At 34.6% G+C, this 26,733-nt stretch overlaps 1 protein-coding gene across 9 annotated transcripts in view; it reads left to right on the forward strand.

The window, feature by feature from the left end:
* DMD (dystrophin) overlaps nucleotides 1–26,733 on the forward strand; it is a 2,273,580-nt gene that overhangs the window by 429,044 nt on the left and 1,817,803 nt on the right. The window contains exon 1 of one of the 9 annotated variants that reach the window (XM_046672831.1): nucleotides 2,793–2,858. The exons of the other annotated variants lie outside the window; for them this stretch is intronic. Coding sequence (XP_046528787.1) covers nucleotides 2,840–2,858 — 19 coding nt within the window. The 5' untranslated portion in view covers nucleotides 2,793–2,839. Of the gene's footprint in view, nucleotides 1–2,792; nucleotides 2,859–26,733 lie in introns of those variants that run through there. 9 annotated transcript variants of the gene reach the window in all.

Raw genomic sequence — 26,733 nt, forward strand, 5'->3', positions numbered from 1 at the left:
AGAAATTCTGATTTTATTGATATTAAGTGCAGTTTGGGCATTGGGAGGTTTAGAACCTCTTCAGGTGATTCTAATATTAGCAAACTTTGAGAACCATTAGTCTAAGGCCTTGCTACCCATTGTGTGGTCCAAAGACCAGCAGCTGCAGCCGCAGCCACAACATCTGAGAGTGTGTTGGAACTACAGAATCTCAGGTCTCACCTAGAATTATTGAATCAGAATCCACCGTTTACCAAGTTACCCAGGTGATTTGCATGCATATTAATCTTTGAGACATACGGGGCTAGGGAGTCAGAGCTGAATTTTTAGCCATTTCTAATTAGCTAGGTGATTCTGAGAAACCTCTCTAAGCTAGTTTCCTCACCTGTAAAATGGGCATAATGATAACCACGTCAGTCTTGCAGGCTTGCTGGAGAGATTCTTGAATTGCAATACCGGAAACCCTTAGCTTAATTCCTGGATCAGTGAAGATACTCACAAAACATTAAGTCCCTCTTAATGGACAGAGTTGTTGTGAACTTTTTCAGCACCAGTGGACAGAGGGCAAATGAGGCAAAACATTGTCAGTGACGGCCATCACAGGCATTCCCATATTTGTCGTATTAGTGAAGGTTCTTTGTAGATGTGAATTCAAGGTGGTTTTCATTAATTCAAAAGAATAAATGCTTCTCAGATGCAAGCGTTTTCTTCTAAAAGGATACATTATCAGAAAGCAGTTCTTAGCTGCAATGTCCTTGAAGTTACCTTGTTCACCCTGCATTGTGCGATTGTGATCAACTTAATCATACAATGCCACCTATTCATACTGCTATCTTGTTTTCCCTTTTAGATCTTAATTCGTTATTTCCCTCCTCCCTGGCCAAGAGCTTATTTCTTTATAGAAACTCATATTTAGGGCTCCTTTTATTCTCTTGAAGTCATTACTGTGATTATTTTTTTTCTTAATTTCTCTAACTTTTGCCCCACAAAATATTTTCTCATTATTCCGGTTCTGCTCCCTGAATTAAGACATGGAACTGACTTGTTCAGAAAGTTTACATCTGATTGAGAGGGCATGACAATACTTTCTTTGCAGTATAATCATTTTCACATTAAGAGGAAAGTAGAAATGTCTAATGGGATACCACAGAAGAAATACCCTCAACTAATCTTTCTAAGCAGGACGACAATGAGTAATGATTACAGTTAATGAAGTTAGGCAACCTCCATTTCCATTCACTTAGCAGCACTGCTAATTATATACTCATTCTACAAGGTTTCTTTAGTCGTGTAATTTTGGATGCAGTGCTCTTTGTAGGCAAGGGGATGCCATACGATTAATGAGCTTTTTCCCACCAACACCTCCTGTTCTCTCCAAATGAAATTTCCACGTCTGAAAATTAAGAGTAGGGAAAAGAGCAAGGGAAAAAAAACAGTCACCTTTTTTTTCCCCCAGCACAGCACATGTTTATAATTGCAGAATATTTTATGGTAAAGAAAACAGAAGCATTTAATTTCTTTTGGAGCCTTGGGAAAGTGTGGCTTATTTAAAAATGAAATAAGTACAGAACTTGTCTTTTTAAAATATAAATGGCAATGACAATGTCACTTTGTATTGTATGTTCTTGTTCAGTTTAAATAAACATGTATTGTGCACTTACTGTTTGCCTGGCCCTGAGTCTACTAAGTGAAAAAGACGTAACCCCTAACTCTGCTTCCAAGTTTCTTTACATGGTCTTCAATCGTTTTAATAACTTACTCTTTAAAGAAAGCTGAGAGAACTGTAGCTCTACTTGGGTATATTGTTAATGAAGCACTTGAAAAAAATTAGTTTATGTGCTTTGATCAGATGGGGATTGACATACTTAAGAGTTTTATTTTTAATCTGAAAATCCACTTCAGTCTTATGCTCTGGGTAAACAGTCATTACACAAGGCTGGTACAATTCTGCACTTTCAAGAAGCAGGAGTCAATGTTGAACTTCAAATATAATCTCAAGTAAGTTATTCATATTATTCCTTTTATTTAAAGAAAATCAGAGTTTACATGGATGGATTTTTGCTTCAATCTTCCATAATCTCCATTTGCTTTAAGAATTAACTTGTGCATTGAGGCTTGTATTTAGTTTAAGATTGTTTCAGGTTTTAGAATTGATTTTTAAAGATATATCTGGAGGAAGATATTTGGATGTCAAGCACTTTTACTTTTATATTTTCACAGGAAGTTCAAATGTGTTTTGAGCAGCACTGGACGTTTTAGAGGGGTTATTTTGCTCAGGGCATCATACAGGCGCACAACTTTACAGGTCCACTTTCTTCTTTATGCGTCCTCCTTTCTGCTTCTCTTTCATAACATCAGTTTGCATAAATGAGTGCACTGTCGAGTTCACATGAAGACTAGACAAAAATACAGGTGTCCTCATAATAATCAGCTCCTTTAATTCTCCTCTCTGGTTTATGCTTCAGTCTCAGAAAAATCCTATATAAAGCAGGCGGCACAGTTATTGCTAGAGGAACTGAGGTTACTGATTAGAAGGGAACGTAATCAGGTAGATTGAGCCTGTGAGGGAAGAAACCATTGCTGTGAGAGGGGAGTGTTTGCAAAACGCTCTCTCTGAATCTGTGAAGAACACCTCACTTTTCACGGCAACCGGAGTGGAAGAAACAGGTGCAAAAAGATTGTGCGTTTGTCTGCTTTTGTGAAGCTAGTCAGAGATTATGTACCTGCTTTATCTGTGCTTGGCTATGACTCTACCTCCAGGTTTATCAGACCCCATAGAATGTGTAAGAGAAAAGTACCAACAGGGAAACCAGCAAAAAGCTTTCCTATGAAGGTGTAGCAAGCCACCGCAGAATTTGAAATGTCTGAGGTCTCATCTGGTGAGTAAAAGCTGCAGATAAATGCAACAGCCATTCAGAAGGATGATAAATGCCACAAGCATTCGGAATCAGGCTTCCCCAAAGGTGACTCCTTTGGTCAATTTGCAATCTCTGGGACGAATTTGGCTCACTCCTATTCCATATGCTCTCTCTAAAAGTTAAGATGGGGCTTTTGTTACGAGGAAGGGAGGGAAGGGGTTTGACATCAACGAGCTATAGGATGATGCAAATCACTGAAATGAGACGGAACTCAGATTCTACTTTTCGGGTTATGGCTTTTATGAACTTTGTCTTCAGGAATCGAAAATTATTTCTGGCATGAAGAAACAAGAAAAGCAATTAACAACCCAGACCTTAAACAGTAAACAATAATATTTCTACTTCAAATTAAATTTCTAAGGTCCTAGACTAAATCCATAAACTTATTAGAAATCTAATGTGAACAATTTTTGTCTTAACAGAAATACCTATGTGATATACGTATAGTTTCAAGGATTTTTTAATAAAAGAGAAGGAGAACAATAAGAATTGTTGTGAATAGTAATTTAGACATGATCAGACATGCACAACTTATTAGGAAGCAAACTAGGCCACTGGTTATAAACAATAATTCCAAGCTGCCTAATTACCTGAAATATTTAAGAATGATTTTAAAGAGTAAACATTTATTGTTAAATGCTAGCTTTTAAATAAAGTAAAAAGGTGTAGTGATTAATCATGTTATCTTTTTTTAATTATAGGATGTCCTAAAATTCTAAATTAGCAAAGATTTATTGCCGGTGTATACAAACTGTATATTGAAAGAACATTAATTCATAAATTATGGATTTTTATTCAAATTCAAATCTTCTGACTTCGACAATTTTTCTATCATTAGGAAGGAAGATGGCTAGTTTTTTGGGGGAGGGCAGAGCTAAAGAAGTTGAGATTATATAAACCTTTTAGAAATTATGTATATATATGTATTAGGAAAAATGACACCCAAAGTTAAAAGTATGTTTGGATCACAAGCTGTCCCATAACTTGATTGTAAGAAAGGCTATCCACTTTTGCAAGTCTTATCTCTTATTTGCTCTGAACTAAATGGTTGCCATTTCCCTCATATATTACCTTTTACTAATCTCCTTCTAAATATTTTTTTATTTTTATATTTGGATTTTATTCATCAGACAGATTGTCCTGGAAGTACAGAGGCCAGTTAATGGTTTATGAGTTCAAGCTGAGCCGAATATAACTAAGCTCTGTCTTGCTTGACATTTCATCAAAAGCTGTGTTGATTTGCAATGTTTACCGACCTATTCATTGAACCCTCACAGCTTGAACTATGCCACCAAGCTTGCTGACATTGCTGAGATTATCTCTAAATGCACGTACAAATGGAGGAGGAAATAGAGAAACAGAAAAATAAGTTAAAAACAATCCTTGACCTACTTAATAAATTATGCTTATATAGTCCTTGATTTATTTATTTGATTGTTTCCCTCAAAGCCCCATGACAATTTTTCTCCTTTGATCTTCACGAAAACTCTGGAAGAAGATAGACTAGAGCTGTAGTCCTCGGCCTTGAGTGGGCATCAGAATACCCTGGAGAGCTTGTTAAAATACAGCTTGCCAGGTCCGGCCCCCAGAGTTTCTGATTCAGTCCTTCTGATGTGTGGCCCAAGAATTTGCATTTCTAAAAAGTTCCTCAGGAGATGCTGATGCTGCTGGTGTGGGGACCACACTTTGAGAACCACTAACAAGATGAGAAGATTCTCATTTATGAATCAGTATCACCAAGATTCAGGTAGATTAAGAATTTGTCTCATGAGAATTTATCCAGTTGGAAGACATTCTAGGCAGAGGAAATAGACTCATGGGAAATTGGGAGAATGGTGAATTGCCAAGGATGGCTGGGTTATCCAAGTTTGGTGGGAGATAAAAGGGTAAAGAAAAAGATGTGCTTTCTGAGAGTTTTCCTTTTTGATGAAAGGACAAAAGACTTATGAAATTAACTAATGCAATGAGAACTGTAGGGGCTTCAAGAGGTAGTCAATGGATTGAGATTTATGTGTCAAGTAAATATTAAGGGCTCAATAAACTTCTTGTTGTATGAATTTAAAAAAGAATTTGGCTCATGTTCATCATTAGAAACAAAATACTTATTTTCTGTCTCTTACTCTAGTTACCTGGGTTCTCTTTATACATTGTTTAGAGAAGTTTTCCACTGCACAAGAAAATAAACACAGATCCCTCACAAAATGGAAGCATTTGTTAAATTAATATTTAATGTTAAAATATTGAGTATTTTGGGAAATTATTCTGCAGAAAATAGCACAATTACTAAAGGAAACAGCTGGTCATTAGTACTCAAATATGTAATGTAAAGAGTCAATTTTTAATTATTCTTTTGATTCTGATTCCCTGAGATACCTCCCTAAGTAAGGATATAGTCTGTGATATTTTTAACAAAAAGAAAGCATGATCCATGTTTTATCAGCACTTGAGTCTATATCGTACATCAAAGCCTTCCCTTTTAGGTTAGTAAAAATAAGATGTTTTTCCAACTCACTTTACTGAAGCCACAGTTTGGAAACTTAAACCGTAACAAAAATGTATATTTTACTTAATTATAATGCCTAACAAAAATTAAAACATATCTTTTAAGATACTAATAACTAAATTGAAGCATTTGAAAAATTGTAACCTTCACTATTTTTTTAAGTTATATGCTCACTTGTTATGGTCCATTTCTTTCAGGAAATTTTAAGCTTTGATATATTCTAATGGGGTACAACATTTAGATTAAATGTATAATATGGATAATTGACTTTTAATGGAATTTAACCTAGATGTTTGTCACTTGAGTTGGGAGTGGGTAGGCCTGTAAGGAAGCAGAGATTTTTATTACAATCATTTTCTCAATTTTCTTGAGTAAATATATCAAGAAAGTAGATATTTTCATTTATTTTACTTTTACAGTGTATTCTTTTGTCTATGTAAGACAAAAAATGTCTTACCTATCGCATGCTGCCTATAGGCTTCAGAAATCTTGAGAGTTCTGATAGCATTTTCATGTTATTTTAATTCAGATACTTCTAAGTTGATGAAATGAAGGTAATGCTTTGAAAGCAAATGTACCACATTTCTCATGTTTAAATAATGTATCAAATGATTTCTTTTGGGTTGGCTCACTTATCAGTTTATTATTTTTCACTTTCCCTTTCATGATTAAAGCAACTCAAAAATACTAAAGTGGATAATATTTATGATGATAAATTATGGTGTTATTATGAAAATAAAACTGTCTTTAATGGCGTTTCGTAGTACAAATTTGAGAAAAAGGACTAACGCTGTACTAGGTCTCTCATATCTCTTGGCTTTCATCACTGACTCCTTAGCACTTAATACCTGCCTGGAATGTAACGAGCATTCAATAAACTAGCTGAATGAGTGAATGAATGAATCCTACAGACAAATTTGCCTAGGACAAAAAAGAAGAGATATTTTATTTCGAATTTTAATGCTGTTTGTTTTGGTCCAAATGAACAATATCTATGATATTTTGTTCTGATAGCTATTGGGTCATTAATTGGATGTAAGAACAAAAGGCATTTGGTTTTTTGTTTTTATTATTAGTATTGGATTTCTTTCACAAACTCATTTGAGTCTTTCAGGATACAATCATCTATTCACCTTTTCAGTTTTCTGATTCCTTATGGTCAGGCCAAAATCGTATCTCTTCAATCAAACACACGCGCACGCACGCGCGTGTGCGCGCGCACACACACACACACACACACACACACACATACACACACACACACACAGAGTCCATGTAGTTTGTTTTGGGCCAGCATTTGAAATTGAAATGGTTGTTGGAGGAAGCAAAAATCTGAAATAGATGGATTTTTTACCAGCCAATCAGAACTCACTCTCTCTGTTTTAGGAAAGGTGTTGGGAATATGGTTAAGAGAGGGAGAGGAAGAGAAATGAAAGAGTTGGAAGGCAGTCACCACCTTTTTGTACCTTCTTAGGCAGCTTTACAGGTGCCATAAGCAGAAAAAGGGTTCTGCTTTGCTTTATTCCACATTCAAGACTCAAGCTGAGATTGAACATGAACCTGTGAAAAAGTTCTTTTAAATTAAACTTAAGTCACTTGAAAATACAATATGTAAGGTTTTTTGGGTTTTTTTTTTTAAGTGAAGAGTTCGATCCTGTCTACATAATGAATTGTGACTAAGAGATGCTGAAGTTATCACAAAATTATCAGAAAATCTAGATAAATCTCTTTCCTAAAAAAAAATGAGCATCAATTGTGTCTAACACAGCCCTTTGGAAAAAAAGAAAGGAGGAGAAATCTTGCTATATATTTAAAGATAATGAAATTATCTATTGTGGCTAGCTGCATTAGATTATTTGACTTAAATTTTTGATACAAACAATTTCAGTGTGAATTAAAAGTATATGTTGAGTATGTGCCTTACTATAGAGAGTATCATTTGTCCAACAGATTATATTATTTAACCACCTTTGGAATCGTAATTGTTAATCATAAACTAAACCAAACCAAAAATAAAGTATACCACATGTGAAGTCATTCCGATGAATAAAACAATTTCTGTGTGAACTAGCCTGCTGTTCAAATTTGTTTATAGTTATGCTTCAAATACTATTTATCAAAATACTGACAGACTCCTGCAAGGACAATTTTGAAACACTTACCTTGAAGATTTCTAGGACCCTGGAAATATTTCTATTGGCTTTAAAATAACCACAAAACAACAATAAAAAATACTTGTACTCAAGGCCATATATAGCACAAATAAAAAGAGATTTTGTAGAGCAGATTTTGAAACATAAATAGCTTTTGTGGTTCAGCAATTTCCAATTATCCTGTTTTTAAAAGTCCACAAATTTCTAAAAAATTGAGTATTGAGTAGAGATTATAAAATTCAACAGATATTGGCTTATATTTGAAAATTTTGGAACCAGTGAGGAGGTGGTACAAGTTGATAATGGCAATGTGATGTCAAGGTATTACAATTCATTTTAATGCTATTAACCAACTGAAAAATGTATAAAACATTCTTACACATTTTAGTAGACCAATAAAAAGTTTGCAAATAGCATCCCCAAAATGAACTGAAGAATTTGGGGGTTTTATTTTCCAGTCTTCAAATAAGGGAGGTTGGACTAGATGATGTATAAGGTCCCTCATGTAGCTCTTAACATTAACTCCTTTAAAGAGTGTTTCAGTAGAGGAGAGAAATAAACAAGGTCCTAAAGGGGAAAGAAGAGTAGATGTTGCTGATGCTCTGCCACGTATCTCCTTCCTGACCTGAGTTCAGTGCAGTTCCTCGCTCTCCCCCCTCAAGAGTTCCTATCTCTTTCTCTGCTGCTCTACCTGAGGGCTTACTCCAGCACCATGAGAGCTTGTTTTGCTGCAAACAGTTGCAGCTGTAAGCTAGAAATATTGAGGGGGGGAGGAGTGGGCGTTAAAGAGGCGATGTCACTAGGAGTAACCTTTAACCAGTAGGGGATGGGAGTCTTTAGAAAAAACACCCCAGCCTTCTCATCCTCTGGCAGGACAGTTCTGAGGCATGTTCCCCACTGTTCAATGCTCAGTCCAGCGAGTTTGAACCCAGTTGCCCCCAGCAGTAATGTGCTTATTAACACATCCTGTATTGCCTCCTGTCTCTTCCTAATCTCACTTTCTCCACCCTCTCACTTGTACTTTCTGAAATCAATTGCTAGATAACCTACCTGCCCCCTAATCCCTCACCTTGCTGTCTGTTTGGGGAGAATTTAAATTAACACAGAGTGTCAGAAAGAAATTATTTCATGTGCTTTAAAAAAAGAGGGCAAGGGCACTTAAGATGATAGAGTGAAGGAGGGGGAGAGACTTCAGACTTGATGACTTTGCTCTGTTTAGCAACTAAAGAACAGTCATCCATCAAGATGAGGCAGGAGGTGGAGAGGAAGGAAACAGTTTGTGAACCTGAAAAGCAGTGGGAAAGTTTAGAGGAGCTGCTCTAGGAAATGTGCCAGATTGTCGCAAAACATGAATAAAAGGCTCATGGAGCAGCAGAGGAAGTAGATGATATCATTCATATCTTTTGATTCCATCCTAATCTAAGTTATCCTTGGACATGGCAATACCCACCCCCAACCTGTCTTTGCCTCCTGTGCTTTTGACCATTCTCTCGCTCCATTCTCCACGTAGCATCCAGAGTGATGTTTGAAAAATGTGAACCAGGTTGTGTTTCTCTCTGGTTAAAGAGGATTATTGTTCTGATTCAATTCTTTCCTCTTCCTTCTATGCAGTCTCACTGAGCTTCAGCCACACTGACCTGCTCTCATTTCTCAAATGCCAGACTCATTTCTGGTATTGCTTCTGCCTGAAATGCTCTCCTCATCCAACCCCTATCTGCTTTGATTCCTGCTGAAGATACAGTAACAAACATAGTGTCAGGCACGGTGTCTTAGCTTAATATATATTTGCTGAATACATTAATGAAAAGGGAAGAGTAGAGCCAGCCTGATGGCCTAGTGGTTAAAATTCAGTGTACTCTGCTTTGGTGGCCCAGGTTCGGTTCCCAGTTGTGGAACCACACCACCCGTCTGTCAGTTGCCATGCAGTGGCAGAAGTTCACATAGAAGAACCAGGAGAACTTACAACTAGTATATACAACCATTCACTGGGGCTCTGGGGAGGAAAAAAGGAAGTTTGGCAACAGATGTTAGCTTAGGGCAAATCTTTCCCTGCAAAAAGAAAAAAGGAAGAGTAGGGTTTAGTTGGTGGTGGATAAATAGTAATTTACTGAGGCACAAGCTCTATATCATTTGAGGTTTCACTAGCTAAGAGAAATAGACATTTGGAGAAAGAAGGTAGTAGTTATGATTCTGGATTGGGGAAGAATATATGTGAAGTCCGAGATGATGTTCGTTGTATGTAACACAGAAGTGGTCAGTTGGAGTCCTGGCTAGGTGGACATCAAACTGTGGCTTGTGATAAATGGGAATGAGTGATGTTAATATCAAAGATGATGAGTAGTGTAGTAGGTTGGGGGAGGTTAGAATTAGTGTCAGATACAAAAGTTGTAGTTGATAGTGGTAGTTTTAGTGAGAAGCTGTTCCAGATCTGTGAAGAAGCATGCTAAGAAAGCCCAAATGATAAAAGTAGCATATTCTTGTGGATAAGGAGATTGACTTAAATGGAGTAAAAGTTAGTGTTGAAAAGCAACGTGACACAAGGACAAATAGACAAGTTGGCTTGGTTAATATAATACCCATGAGGCAAGAAAAGCTATGCTGAGATGGCTCAGCAAACCTAATTGCAAGGGACTTTTGAGGGCAGCATATCAGGTTATCACATGCCAAAAATATTTCATTTCAGAGACTTTAGTTTTCTCATTAATTTTATCACTAATCCATTCATTTTCAAAATGTACTTCAGGCTTTCACATCAGGTTGACTTTAAAGCTTATATGCAGATGAAGGTTTCTTTTCCTAGCACTGAGTAAGGCAGTTGGTCCTATTCTGTGCTTAACAGTGAAGCAAGCTTATGTTGGCTCTGCAAGCAGGATTATTCAATAACCAATTACTATTCAGACCATGTTAGATTCCTTAAAATTACTCAAGCAAGAGTCTTGAAGTTGTTCAACCTGAACACATCTGATATCCTCGACCAAGTAGGGAATGTAAATTAGAGAGCTTCTGGCTTTACTAGTGTGGAATCAGGCATACTTTTTCCTCTTAGCACTCCGTAACTAATGACCTGAATTGTCTAAATTTCAGGAGTAGTCAGGTCTCCAATGGTAAACTTGTTTCACTGTTTCTTCTTGTGTTTTGTCCCATAATATATGATGGTGCAAAGGATGTTTTACATGTAATTTCAGCAAGTTGAGATATCCTTTCAAAATAGATTTTATTTCCATATTCTATTTGGGTATGATTTCAGACATCCTAGAAATGTTTTCATGATAAAAGTTTCAGAATCTCAATGACACAAGGAAATCATAGAAGTAGGTAATGGTTTTGTAATCAGGACACGTAGAAGTTCCAACTCCCATGCTTATTGTGTGCCTTTGAAGTAGTCATTCATCCTCGGTGGGCCTCACATTTCACATCTAGAAAAGAGTAGACCTTAAATGTTCTCACAACTCACAAAAAATGGTAACTATGTGAGCTGATGGATGTGTTAACTAATCTTATTCTGATAATCGTTTCACAATATATAGAACGTGTTGTACACCTTAAGCTTACACAGTTTATGTCAATTATATCTCAATAAAACTAGAAGAGAATAAAAACTGACATAATAATGATCTTTTCCTGACTACTTTTGGTAATTTCAGGGGTTAATTAAGGCAAAATACCTAAGTGCTATAGAAGTAAAATGTAGTGATAAATATGCGCTATTCTTAATAAAAGTATTTTTAATAACTGTGTAACCAAAATCCATGGTCCAAAGCATTTAGCTGATTGGCTGTGTAATTCACAAATCAGGTAGAATTTCTTTTAAGTTGAGAGCAAATATGAATCCTTTCTATATTCCATATATATATAGATATGTCTTATCTATATTCTAAGCATAAAATATTCTCTCTCATTAGCAGGGTGGTTCACTCACTCTCTCTTATCTTGTTAGGCTAATTCTCCCTTTCTGGAATCTTCTCCCTCTACTCATTTTGTTTCTAAAGCATTCCAATCTTCAAAAATCCATTTGAATACTCTAGCTACCACAATACTTTCTGTCCTTCAAACCTCATTTTACTCTATGAACTTTTGTTCCACATTATCATTTCTACCCATTCTCAATTTAATTACTCGCTCATTATTTCCTGGGGATTATCTTTGATTCCGTAACTTTTTATAAAGTTCTTGAGAGCAGGTGCTATGTTTTGTGTCCCCTTTTAAATACCCCAGTAAGTATTCTCCATGTTTTTGATTCATTGTTTTCAAAACAGTAAGCACCAGATAATATTTTTAAATACTATATGACTAATAGTGTGTTTATAGAAATGTTTCCTTTTATGACCATATATTTATCATATTTACTGGTAATTTAGACACAGTCCACAAAAGGAACATCCCTCTACTGTGAAGCCCTTTGTTTGGAAGATCCCCTCTTTGCACTTGTGGCCTGCATTAAAAAGAAAAATTTTATCCCCTTATCTATGATAGAAAATTGTGTCATTTCTGGCTTTGACTGCAGCATAATATATTCTAGTTTTCTGTCACTTGAGAAAAATTAAATATATGTGGAGCGAATATCTCATATTATTTTGGTATGGATTTCAGTAATTTATTCAACAAATATTTAGTAATAAACGTAAATGAGAAAAAGCATGTTCTTATCATATGGTCATTGTTAATAGTCAGGTTGTGTTTTCCTACATATTTTCAATGCTCACGCTAACTAAAAGTGTATGTTGTGAAATGATCAATCCCTGAATATCAAAATGAGTTGATCACTTTATTATAAACATTTACAATTTTCCTAAGTAGTTGCTATTAAGATATAGAGTCTTTAGGAGAACTTTATGCTGTAGGCTGGCAAGTTTAGCACAGTTAACATGAAGGTACCTCCCTGGTCTGATCAGTCTTCCCTGAGGACTGGAATCTGGGATGTTCAGGCTATGCTCTGATATAGTGAGTTATAAAAGTGTTAAACACAGATCCTATTATAAAACACAAATTCTATTTTTCGTATGAGCTAGTTACACATCTATGAAAATACAATATTATTTATGTTTGCATAATAATGCCTTCTACATTTTATTTTCAACTTGATAAGCTTATTAAAATAAATTCGAGTTAGCAGGTTTTTATGTTACTTGTTTTTCTTGTTTTCTACTTATGCTCTTCTTGTGTGATCTGGACCTTCCTTTTAACAAGCTTACTGTGCAAGAGACTTTTATTTTCAAAATAATGAGTACTAGAGGCAACTGTAGATGGAAATACAAAATGTAAACATGCTAAAGGGCTTTAACTGTTACCTACACGTTTCCTGGAGTAGTGTTCAAATTGCGTTCTCAGGATTACATTGGCATATATTCCCTTTACACAATAATATGAAATTGGGTATATTAGGGAAAAACAAAGATTGTATTTTAAATATTTCTAAAATATATTTTGTTTTAGTCGTGTTTCATAGAATTATATTGCATGTATGGCATAACCCGTCTCACCGTTTTAAGGTATAAATTTAAAGACTAGCGTATCACCATTGGCAAGTTATTCATCTACTTGTGAGAGCGTCTACAGTTGGGTCATTTTAAAATATCTGATACTCTATGAGATGTAATTTACTTTTCTCATTATATTACATAGGTATCATGTTAAAATGCAATATGTACATGTGACAACTGATTTTTAGCAGAAAAAAGTCCATGAATCACTCCTGTAACATTTGGAATTAAATTCATTAACCAAAATAATACCATGCTGCATCTTTTAAATTTTGCTTCCTTAGCATCTGGTTCTTAGTCTGTCTAATTGCATTATAATGGCTCTGTGTTGCAACAGATGCTAGAAGGGGTTTTTTCAAGAATGGTAATTTTGTTTCATATTTTACCATACCTGCTTTGCAATTGTCTTTCCTATATACTAGAGCCAGAAGGAGAACAAACCTGTTTCTTTTTTCATTTGAAAAGTATTAAAAGCTCAACTTTGTTCAAAGATCAAGAACTCTACACTTTTCACGTTAAAAAACTTTTTTCCCAATTAGCTTTTGAGTACTACACTTCTGGTTCTGAGATCAAAAGTAATGATTAGCCATGAAGTGGCTAATATGATGAACAGTGCCTAGCACATTTCTTTCTTGTGTGTATGCAATTAAAGTAGTATTTTATTGGAGCTATGCAATGGGCTAATTTCTTATGGTGAGCATAATAAGATCTAATGAAGAAGAGTCCTTTTTTATGATAATATAAATAATCATAACTCAGGCAGACTATAATCAAGTTACACTGTAAAGATCTTTCGCCATATTTTACCAAAATCTTATTTTTTTACGCGAAGGGGATAGGCTGATGCAGACAGTTATGCTGCAAATTTGTTATTGTTACTGAAAAAGCCTATTTTCGTCTTAAGGAATTATCTATTATTGTCTTTAATGTTAATAAGCAAGATAGCTTTATGAAATCTCCTTGAAATTTTCTGAATTTAGAGATAAGTGTTGTATAGGGAAGTTGAAAATAGATTCCTTATTTTAATTCTGTAATGGCAGAAATTATTATATTGTATTATATACATAGTAAATATATGTTATTTATATTTATTTGGGAAATTTTTGAGATACTTATTTTATATAGTTTCTCATTGTACTGATATACAGAACTGTATTATTGTTTGAACTGTGTCATTAAAACACATTAAGAGGGGCCGGCCAGTGGCACAGCAGTTAAGTTCGTGCATTCTGCTTCAGTGGCCCGGGGTTTGCCGGGTTCGGATCTTGGGTGTCGGCCTATGCACTGCTTATCAAGCCATGCTGTGCTGGACATCTCACTTATAAAGTAGAGGAAGATGGGCACAGGTGTTAGCTCAGGGCTAATCTTCCTCAAAAAAATAAATAAGAGCAATGACATTTGTCATTTTGTTTATCCTCTAATTTGATCAATTTGAACAGAATAATGTCACCTACAGCTATACCAAATTTATGCTAAAAATAAAATAGGTTAAAGATGAAAAATTAATCATAGATTATTGGTTTATACAACATCAAACATCAGGCTATTGGGAGACATCCAAATGATAGGCTCATTTTTTTCCATAAGTATTGGGCAGGGTTTTTAATATAATAAAGAAATAGCCACGAGTCAGGAAATGGAGCATTTTTTCTCACCTTCACTATTTAATAGTGGAATGCCCTCCAATGTGTCACTTAATATTGTTGGTGTCAGAGCCTTCCATTTGAAAGGCTGAAATTAGTGATACTTCCCCTCTCCCATTTTCAGAATGTGTTGAAGAGACTATTTAGATTCTGTGATTAAAGGTTTAAGCTCCATGGGAAGTAATGTCAAATACAAGGACATTATCAGCAGCATTATCAACATCTTCATGGATGTCTATTGACTTAGAGGGAAGTGGATAAAAAAATAACAAACACAAACTGCTTAGTCACAGTTGCTTTTTAATCTTAATTTTCAAGCTTCTATGTCTAAACAAAAGACTATACACAGCACCGTGTAGGGCACCCACCAACAAATTGAACTGAAATATCAAATTTCTTCGTGTGTTGTGATGTGATAAGAGTGGTGATAAAATCAACGTTTAAACCTTCAAAACACAATTCAGCCACCATCCAGCAAACTTTGGAGCACTTGCATTGTTCCAGTGGTTCTGTTCTGTACTAAAGACATGAAGATGAAGAAATCAGAAGCTCGGCCCTTGAGGCCATACAGGCAAATTGCAGGGGTCTTAATCTGGGATCCACAAACCAGGATAGGAGAAAAATTACATCTTTATTTTTACTACCCTCTAACTAGAAATTAGCATTTCTTTCCAATTATGAAGATAAACTACACACTACAGTATTAGCAGTATCTGTGAATTTATCATCAATATTTTTGTACCAATGAGTTGTGGTTATTTTGAAAGATTATTTATATTTACCACTCCTTTGAATATATGTCAATTATTATACTTTGAACAAGCGCATTAATAATCACATATAATATATTCCTATATTTAATATTTAATAACTATATTATAATATGTTTCCTTTGTATTCCTATATGATTTTTCTTTTTATTTTCTGCCTTTAGAAACATTCTGGAAAGTGTTCCATATGCCTCACCAGATGCCAAAGGGATCCACAGCACAAAAATAGTTAAGAACATCATGTCTAGAAGAGACACAAGCAAATACATATAATACCATGGTACAGAACAATTATAGAGGCACGAACCAGATGCTGTGAAATTGGGCATGACTGTCCCCGCAAGGAGGCCTGGAAGGGCAATGTTTGATTTGGTCTTGAAGCAAGTGTAATCTTTTCACTAGTGGTAACATGTGAGAGAGGGCATTCTGAAAAAGAGAAAAGGAGGTGCAAAGTCCCCTAGTGAGAGCCTGCAGGGTCAGAGAACAGAGAGCAGCCTAGTGTGACAATGTAAAAAATTTCTACTTCTGTACTATTTGGGAGCGTCCTGTGCCGTTTGCATTCATCAATGTGCAGAATTCTATTTGCCAAGTCGTTTTTTTTAATAATTAGTGGGGAGAAACTATGCTCTGGCTTTTTATTTTAACTGACCATATTTTCTAAAGAGTAACGTAGTAGACAACAGCAGGAAACATCAAAGAAGAGATCAAAGCTGTGTCAGCTTTTTAAATCTCTCATTATTTCAATCAACATCTACCCGTAATGGGGGAAAAAAATGAATCTGTTTCACCTTCCCACTTTATCATCAGGTTTTCAGGCAATAATCAGTCACTTTTCTGGCCTGTGGGCCATAACTGGCTACTGCTAAACCTCAAGAGACTGAACCACATAACTGGAATAATTTTTTAAACACCCACAGAGTTGTTCTTCAGTTATAATGGTCAAAAGCAGCATTATTTGCCATGCTCAAACTTTCTAAATTTGTGCTTTAGCTGGCTTTCCAGTAGAAATGTCGATGGGACTATCCAGATTATGAGGAAGGTCATCCAGAGAAGCAGCTGATTGCACAAAACTAAAGAAACGAAGTAGCCTGAAAGACCCCGTAACGGACTCAGAATGTCCGTTTAAACTGTTCCCTTCCTCGAAACAATTTTGTTTACATTCCTGTTGAGTGAGAAGTTTCATTTGCTTTTTCTTTTTGTTTGTTTTATTTTAGGGTGCTAAGAATACTGCATGTGAGATCTACCCTCTTGACAAATTTTTAAGTATACAATACAGTATTGTTAACTCTAGGTTATCTCCAGAACTTACTCATCTTGCTTAACTGAAACTTTATGCGTATTGTTTAGTAACTCCAAATTTCCCCTTTCTTCCAGCCTTGGGCAACCACTATTCCACTCTTTGATGCTATGAATTTGACTATTATAGGTACCTCATATAAGTGGTATCATGCAGTGTTTATCTTTCTGTGACTGGCTTATTTCACTTAGCTTAATGTCCTCCTGGTTCATTAATGTTGTACCAAATGGCAGGATTTCTTTCTTTTTTTAAAGGTAATAGTCCATTGTGTAGCTATACCACATTTTCTTTATCCATTCATTCATCACTGGGCATTTAGATTTGTTTCCACATCTTGGCTGTTGTTAAAAGTGATGCTAACATCTATGCCAATCTTTCCCTTTTTTGTAAGTGGGGTGCTGCCACACTTGGTTCGATGAGCACTGTGTAGGTCCGTGCCCGGGATCTGAACATGTGAACCCAGGGCCACCCAAGTGGAGCATGCAAACTTGACCACTGTGCCACACTGGGCCAGCCCTTTGTTTTGTGGGAGTTTTTTTTAGTTTTATTTATTTCTTTTTTTGGTGAGAAAGATTGGCCCTAAACTAACATCTGTTGCCAATCTTCCTCTTTTTGCTTGAGGAAGATTATCCCTGAGATAATGCTATGCCAATCTTCCTCTATTTTGTATGTGGGACCCTGCCAGCATGACTTGAGGAGCGATGTGTATGTCCATGCCCTGGATCCAAACCTGTGAACCCTGGGCCACCAAAGTTGAGTGCATGAACCCAACCAATATGCCACCAGGCTGGCCCCTTGGCCCCTTATATTTTTGTGATAGCCATCCTGACAGATATGAGGTGATATCTCTGTGGATTTGATTTGCGTTTCCCTGATGATTATTGATGTTGAACATATTTTCATATACCTATTGCCCATTTGTATGTCTTCTTTGGAGAAATATTTATTTAAATACTTTGCCCATTTTTTAATCAAGTTCTTAGCTTTTTTGCTGTTGAGTTGTAATTGTTCTTTATATAGTTTGGATACATGGTTTGCAAATATTTTCTCCCATTCCATAGGGTTCACTTCTTAAACAACTCTTCTAATTCTCTTTAAGACTGTTATTATTGGTTTTGATTTCAAACAGGAATCTGCAGAGACCTGAATGGACACTAGTTAACCAATCTAAAATTGCATTTGAAGCTTAGTAATTATCTATAATTTTCAAAAACTAAGCATGGGCATATTTTTTAAAATGGTCGAAGTGAGGAAACAATATTCCAGGATGACATATAATGAATCAAAATATATAACACATTAAACTGTGGTCAAATAGGCCATAATTAGATTCATTTCTATCATTGGTAGTACAAATTGAACATATATCTACCTTATTAAATTTTTAACTGGACAATAAAATTGATAATATAATCATGGATATAATTTTCTTTTAAGAGTATGAGCTTTAAAATTGAAGACATAGGTTTAAATTGCCTCTTAAATGTGTAATTCTATATAAATTTTTAAACTATTTGAGCTTCAGTTTTCTTATCTGTAAGGTTGAACTGAAAAAAAACTAATTAAATTAACATAGGAACTAATTGTACTAAAACGTATAATTGGTCTTTTGTAAGCACTTCAAAAATGATAGTCATTCTAATTACTTATTTCTATTAATGGAAACTTATTAGTTTTATTGTTGGTAAAACAATATATTGTTGATATAATATCCAGCATAATTTTGCTGCTTAATAAACCAATCAACTTGGCTATCTTCCTTTAATTTCCTATAAACAACTTTTCAAAAAAGTCATTATCTTCTATCAATAAAAGTGTTACTTTATTAAATTTGGGGGTTACTTTCATTTGAGGAAAAATGTTTACAGATCAAAAAGTATACTTTGAAATTCACATATATTTAATTTAAATTCATCATTAATGTCTAAAGACCCTGGAATTATGACATGAACACAAACTATAGTTGTTGCTAAGTGAACGAATGAATGAATAAATGATTCTTTAGGACCTTGACTTTCCTCTATTACAATTAATGCTTCCTTTGACACGGGACAAATTTTGTTGCTTTGTTCTCATTTCTATTATAAATGCAGTTTTGTTATTTTGGATATGAATCACCATGCATAAATTCATAGTCAGTATGGGTTTTAAGTAATCATTACTATGGAATTTATGCTTACTTAAGTGTCGATTCCCTGGGTTAGAGTTTCTGAATTTCTAAATTTAAAAACATGCTGGTTTAAATTTAGTGTCTTTACTCTCCTATGCTGTTTCCACATCTCCTGCTGCCCTTCTAATAAACTTTGTTAAATATGTCTTGACAGCATGTGGTATTTATTCCTGCCCTCTTGGCATTTATAATGCTTAAACTTCTTTTTTGAAAGCTTCCCCTTTGATTCATTTTGAGTTAATTCCTGCTTGTCCTGCAACATCTACCTGACTTCCACAAAACCTTTTAGCCACTTGCTGCATTAAATGGAAAACTGCCATAGCGTGACAGGATGCAGGCTGGAAATATGACCACACAGAAAACAGCATACTCTCTGGAAATCTGTATTTCTCCCTCAATTTCACTGCCTCCAGTAACTAGATAATTGTATGTTTTTAGTGCCTGTCAGCTCTAACAGGATCTGATAACTATCTAAAGTCTCTATTAGAAGTGAGTAGGGAGAAATAGCTGAAATAACACTGATGTTGCAGGGGAAGCTAAGTGAGGACAGTGGACATGTTCAAAATGTTGTGAGAATAATAATGAGGGATAAAAGAATATGGAAGAGCAGTTTTGAATGTTTTCAGTTTGGCTTTGGAACATTAGGTTGTTCTTAGTGCCATCTAGTCAATTCCAACTCCTAGCCACCCTGTGTACAGCAGAGTGGAACCCTGCCCTGGTCTTTTTTCATCATCCTCTCACCTTCTGGTGCTGCATCAGACAATGCTCCATGCTATTCACAGGGTTTTCATGGCCAGCTTTTTTTTTTTTTGGAAGTGGGTGGCCAGGTCTTTCTTCCTAGTCTGTCTTAGTCTGGAAGCTCTGCTGAAATCTGTCCACCATGGGCAACTCTGTGGGTATTTGAAATACCAGTGGCATAGCTTTCAACATCACAGCAACACGCAGCCACCACAGTATGACAACCAACAGACAACAGACCAGTGGTGTGGTTCCCTGACTGGGAAACGAACCCAGGCCGTGGTGGTGAGAGCGCCAAATCTTAAGCACTAGACCACCTTTAGAAGATTACTGGCAAATAATTTAATGAAAAGTATTTCACAAAATAAATATTTAATAAGCACTTACTATGTGCAATTTGCTGAGAAATGAGACTTATCTATAACAGTACAAACTTCCTCCTATTAAAATAGGCATTTTAAAATGTTGCAATTAGAGCCGGGGTAAGGCTTTAAAATAATAATTTTTAGCTACTCTTCATTTTGGTTTGGGGGAGAGAGAAAGAGGTTGATCATTTTAATTAAACTGGTTACTTTGTTTACTTATACTTAGCTCTGATTATTAGAAGCAGATTCTCATTTGAGGTTGAAAAGTGGCTTCTGGTTTCTAACTTGAGAGTGTTCATACTGTGTTTGAGAATTACCACTATTTCATATTATAACTCATATTTCCATAGGCTATGAATTTTACCTAGTTTTATAAATTTGCTCTTCTTATATGGACCTCTGTAATTGAATTAACAATGGTTCAACACCTATATGTAAATGTTTTATTCAAATACAGGAGCACTATGCTATTATTTAAAAATATAAATCACACACAGTTCTGTGCTAAAATAAAACCTTATATAAGTGGGCTAATTCATTTAGAATTTATATAATATGACCAGATTCTAGGAGGAAGGATACCTGTGAAAGGAGTCTGATAAGTAAATCAATAGTGTATTCATGATTTGAGAAATTATATAAACTCTTAATGGGCACCATCAATTCTTCTTTTGCCAAAAACTGTTGATATACTACTCTTAAATTACTCTCATTTATATTGTTCCTCTGAGGACCTAATCAATCATCAGTTATGATCACTTAATTTGAATTATCATTCTGTTCTTAGGGGAAAGTATTCAAAGAAATAATGATTTGCCACTTAAGATTTTTCATTATTTTTGTCATTGCTTTAAACTTGCCTGAATTACAAAAGTTTTGCTATGAAATCACCTTTTCTGCAATACTCTTTTAATGATTCCTTGTATTTCCGAGTCTATATTTTTACAAATTATGGCTCAGAATAAAAAAAGGCATAAGTAATTACACTTTTCTATGAGTCAGTTATGGAAATACATTGAAACACTCTAAAACTCAATATAAAAAAGAGTTTAAGTTAAGGCCAGAAATTCTGGCCATATTTGGTATCATGATGCTAGAAGACTACCTTACCGATAATTAATATTACTAATTTTTTATTGTATGCTAAGTTTAATAGATATCATTAGTTACTTACCAAACAGCTTCATCCCTGTGTCCTTTCCAGGAGAACTCAGATTTTCTTCAGCTGTCCATCCACACTATTTGGTAGTAACCTTCAGAGAAGAAAGGACTCTCTCCCCCGTCACAGGAAATGAACCATATCTCATTTATTCCACTTATGTTTTCCCATACCCCTTGACATTCATAGATTTAAGTATGGAATGCGATGCAATTTGGGCCAAGGAAACATGAGGCAAGCTTTTATTACCAATGAAAAAGGTTTACTTAAATAAATGGTTGTGCTTTGATTCAAGATATATATATGTATCTTGAATATATATGTGTATATCTTGATAATATAGATCCTGATTATTTATAAATTATATATATATAATTTAAAATGTGGAATGTCCACTGATTCATCTATGATTCAATCACTATTTAGTGAGCTCTTATTAGACAGTTGGATGGAATAGACTCTGGATCTGAACTAGTATACAATGTGTAGTAACACATTTTAGTTGAACAGATAAGGCATTCACGGAAAAGAATTATTATCTGTTCTCTCACTTTGGGAAGACTTTAATCCTCTCATTAAATATAATACTTTGGTTTGTTAAATAAAATCTCAATTTCTAAGAAGTTATTTGATGAGAAAATATTCGAGAAGTTATTTGACGAGAAAATTTGATGAGAAAAAATTGTAACTGTATGAGCAGTTAATCAGAACTTTGTCAAATAACATTGTAATTCCTTGAAATCAAATATGTTATACTCAGTGAAGTGTAACACCTGAGTTTTTAAAGTAGAATATTAAAAGAAAAATGTTAGGCTTATGGGTAATATATTTTCTTTGGAGTTTTTTACATAAAAGATGTTAATAGTATACTATTGAAGCATACCACATTTTATGAAAATTCTGTTAAAAAGAATTGTTTTGGTGAATAAATTTTACAACCAAGTCAGGGAAGTATAAGAGGGAATATTCTTTTATTTCAAAGAGAAAAAATGCCTATTTTGACAAGCAACAAACTTGAACTAAATTAAATATGACACTTAGAAACAGCCTCTGAAGTCCTGTGAATCTAGAGAACAATGGTTATTTTACTGTCTTAGGAAAGTTTAGGAAATTTGGATTTGAATTCAAACTTGTATTTGAACTTCTAACGTCAACTTTAAATAGTTTAGCATGAACATTGAAAACCTTTCAAAGTGTAATCAAAGTAGAAAGATAATCTGAGTACTAAGATTATGAAGAAGTAAATTCATATCATCTGAAATGTCTTCAATTACCTTAATTTGAGCAATTTTAAAAATGAACAGGTTTACTGAAACAGAAAAAACAATCTAGCTTGTGAATATGACCAACAACAACAAAAAAGGATGTGAGACAGTACCATTTTTTCATGTTTATTATTTACTTCCTCAATTTAGAAAAGGAAATACACATTTATTAATTCTAATATATCAGGCACTGAGCATTCAGGACACACTATCACATTAAATCTTCCCAACAGCCATTTGAAGTAGTTTTTCTTACCCCCATTTTATTGATAAAGATACTAGGTTTCACAGAGATTAAGTAACATATAAAAAATTTTACAGTTGCTAAGTGGCAGAATCTAGACTTAAATCCAGATGTGACCCCAAAACTCTATTTCCTTAGCTTTATGCAGACATTTACAATACAGTTGCCTCTTCAGTGTATTTAGAAGTATATTTTCCTTTAACTGTAAAACCAAGTAAATGAACAAATAAACTCTACAATCTCTTACAAAGCATAATATAAGAATTAATGTAAGAATTTCAGAATTCAAAATTTCAGTGTTTAATTCCCCTCACTAAGTGTTCTGGGGGCATCTCGCATTAGTCACACAGCTGCAGCATATACCATTCCATTCTCTTTCCCTACCTGTTTCTTCCTAGTTGCTGCACACTGACCATTCTATTCATAGATTAAGGTTGTTTCTTCAATTAAGACATTTCCTAGCAGTTGATGAGATTTTAGAGGGATGAATTTAACCTGAAAGCATTAGTATAGGTAGATTATTAAGATACTCTGTCCACGTGTATGTTTATTTTTCTCATGATCACTTAGTGAAATTTTGTAGTTTATATACATAATAATTCCGTTAATAAACTCTAAGGCATTGATTTTTGCTTATTGCTCGTGGTTTTCCTTTTTTAGCAAAGAAATGTATGGCACTTAAAGGAAATTTTAAAAGTAAAATTTTAAAATTGCAGAAAACCACCCATATCTACCACATCTTTTCCCTCAACATTTTTGGGCATTTTTTATTGAGGTATAATTGATGCATAGTATTATATTAGTGTCAGTTGTACAGCATAATGATTCAATGTTTGTGTTTACTGTGAAATAATCACCATAAGAAGTCTAGTTAACATCCCTCACCATAAGTAGTTCCAAAAACTTTTTTTCTTGTGATGAAGAACTTTACGATCTACTCTTTTAGCAACTTTCAAATATGCATACAGTATTAACTATAGTCACCATGCTGTACATTACATTCCCATGATTGATTTATTTTTTAACTGGAGGTTTGTACCTTTTGACCATTTTTTTCCTTAATACAGTTAGTTTTCTGGGTGTGTAATTTTGCATTGTAAAATTTAATCCTCATTTAAATGATAATATTCTATCATACGCCTATAGTATAGAACTGATATTGAATTGTATGCCTTTGTAAAATTACACCAGTTGTTTAAAAGCAGTATCTGATTGGATTGAACCAGCATCTATCTATTCAGCATCCATGGCTCACTGTCCCCCCCACAATGCTTGCTAAATATATATATATACATTTTTAAATGTTACCTATAGTTAGCTCATTCTTCATCTTCTAATGTTGTACATTAGAGCTGTTAGAAAATTTTGGCTATTGTATATATTGCCGAAATTAACATTCTTGTGCATTAGTCTGGCTTTCCTTGTTCTCTAGTTGTCATCTTGTGCCCAATCAAAAGGTATGTAAATTATATTGATTTTTCTTGGTTATAAAAAAAAAAAGTAAAGAATCCTTACAGCACATGTTGTTTTTATGAAATGGAATTTTGTCTTTTTGAAGATGTAATTTTTTAAAGTAATTATTTTATCTTTAATGAAGAAGGTGAAGAATTTATGCCGCTATGTGGCAAATGTCTTAATTTCAATATACAATGAAAACTATTCTAGATATACATTTTTAGATAGATATGAATAGAGCAAAGTATGTTCATAATATTTGTTTGTTAATTTCAAGTCATATTATGGCCCTGTAGTAACTCTATAGAGTGATAAATAAATCCTTGATTATAGCAGTTATATTATGATCTCAGTTTGCTTATACATCAGGGCATCAGCAGGAAATGGGCAAAGGATGAGAGGTAATAAAAGAGAAAGTTACAAGGTGTGTGCAGGGTTAAGGGAAACTAATAAGAAGGTGCAGATGATGCTAGCAACAGTAGGGAGACGTTACCCACCCCTCGGTCTGAAGAGGTAAGGGGAGGACGCAGTTACTAGAAGCCGGAGATAGAGTAGCTACAGGAGAAGCCACTCAACCAGAGCTGTGGCCTTTAGAAGACAAATGCAGCCACTGCTAACCTAAAGACTGGCAGGAAAGGAGCAACAAGAGAATATATCCTTCAGAGTAATTTGAAAATCATATATATATGTGTGTGTGTATATATATATATATACACACACACACACACACACACACACACACTTAAATGCTACTTAAGAGGATGGGTTGGGTTTGTCCTGGGTGGTAGGTTCTGGCACATTCCTTACAATTTTTCCCATATACAATGACAATAGGCCTGTTCAAGAAGAATTGGTTTGCACCATTAAAAACTATATATCCAAAAGGTTAGTAACTTGCTCCCAGGCATACCACTAACAAATAGCGTATATAGGATTCAAATACAGCTATATCTGACTGCAAAGCCCATATTAACCAAAATTATTTAATCCCTTTACAGAAAATGCGAAGGACAACAATTTTCATGGCACTATCAATATTCTCCGATAGAAAGAGCACCAGTCTTGTGATATATCAAGCCTCAGTTTTCTCTTCTGATAAATTGGGATGAATCTTTTTGTACTGAGTCAATACTTATATTTTTCCTTATCTGTAAAAAATTCAGTTACGTGTTGCAATCCAAATGTGTAGTACTATATTACAGGTAAAATCATACTAGCATGCCAGAATAAATGAATAGGTAATTTCCTCTTAGCAACTATGGTAAGTTATATTGCTCAGATAGTGCTATCCAGTAGAACTTTCTGCAGTTGAAATGTTTTGTATCTGCAATGACCAATACAGTAGCCAATAGTCACATGTGACCCTTAAGTCCTTGAAATGTGACTAGCGTGACTGAGAAGCTGAATTTATTTAATTTTCGTCAGTTAAAATTCCAATGCCTCATAGATTGATACTGTTTTAGACAGCACAAGGTGAGAAGATAATGACAGAAATAATATAAAAATTTTAAATACTAAAGACAGCTAATTATAACTCCAATGTAAACTTCACCAGGTGATCACTGCCATGGTAATAATTCTAGAGTGGCATCTGAAAAATTAACTCATTTCTATATCCCTTTCAAGGGGAGTAGGAGAGGAAGTATCAAAAGATAGTAAATCGAGGACATAAACTTTTAGATGTTTGGTAATAAAATGGGACAAGACCTATTTGAAATTGTCTTTGTTTCACTGTTTTGGATCAGAGGTTGGTTGTAGAGAACTTCCTTTATTTTGTTTTTTTCTGCTTCTATTTGGAACAGTCAACTACTTGTGCTAATGGTTCAGGGAAAATTTTTAAAGGAATGTTTTTAGATACTGTATTCTCCTAGGATACCTCTAAGATGATAAAAGTCTAAAAGTTATAGTTTATGAATTGTTTTTCACATACAATTTATTTTCTCAAGTAATACATGAGAACTCTTGAGTCTGGATATTGTTATTTGCATTTAGGGGGTTCCGTATGGCTCACAGAGCACATAGAAGTGTTCTGAGACCAAACTAGGACGATTTCTTATAATTTTGACTTCACTGGTAAAAAATACACATACCGATTCTCAGAATATTGAAAATGCCAACACCATAACTTATTTATGGACCTTTCTGTGTTTGACAGTCCCAGATGCCCTGGGCCAAGGCAGCTGAGCAGGGTCATCTGTGTGCTTGCAGTTTGCGTGGTTACATGGTTGTTGTAAACTTTCCCTGACACCTAGTGAAACATTGTCTCCAGAATATGGCATGGCTTAAAACACAGCACACTGTCCCTCTGAAGCGTTTTAACTTATATATTTAAAAAGAACATACTGAAGAAGGATTATTTTGAAATACGGTTTTAGTTTACCTACTTCCGTAAAATCTCTAAAGCCAGAGAACAGATTAAAATATGCATTCACAAAGAGCTTCCTTGTTCATCTAGTTATTTTATGTCTCAAAAATTCTGGAAGAAGTCATATCTGATTTAGTACTCTTAGGGGGCACCATAAATTTAAGGCTGTTAAAATAGCTTACAGATTTCCATTAGATTTCCATTATCTATCCAGTCTTCTCTTTTGGAT

The sequence above is a fragment of the Equus quagga genome, chromosome 10 (assembly GCF_021613505.1).
Source record: "Equus quagga isolate Etosha38 chromosome 10, UCLA_HA_Equagga_1.0, whole genome shotgun sequence".
Lineage (NCBI taxonomy): Eukaryota > Metazoa > Chordata > Mammalia > Perissodactyla > Equidae > Equus > Equus quagga.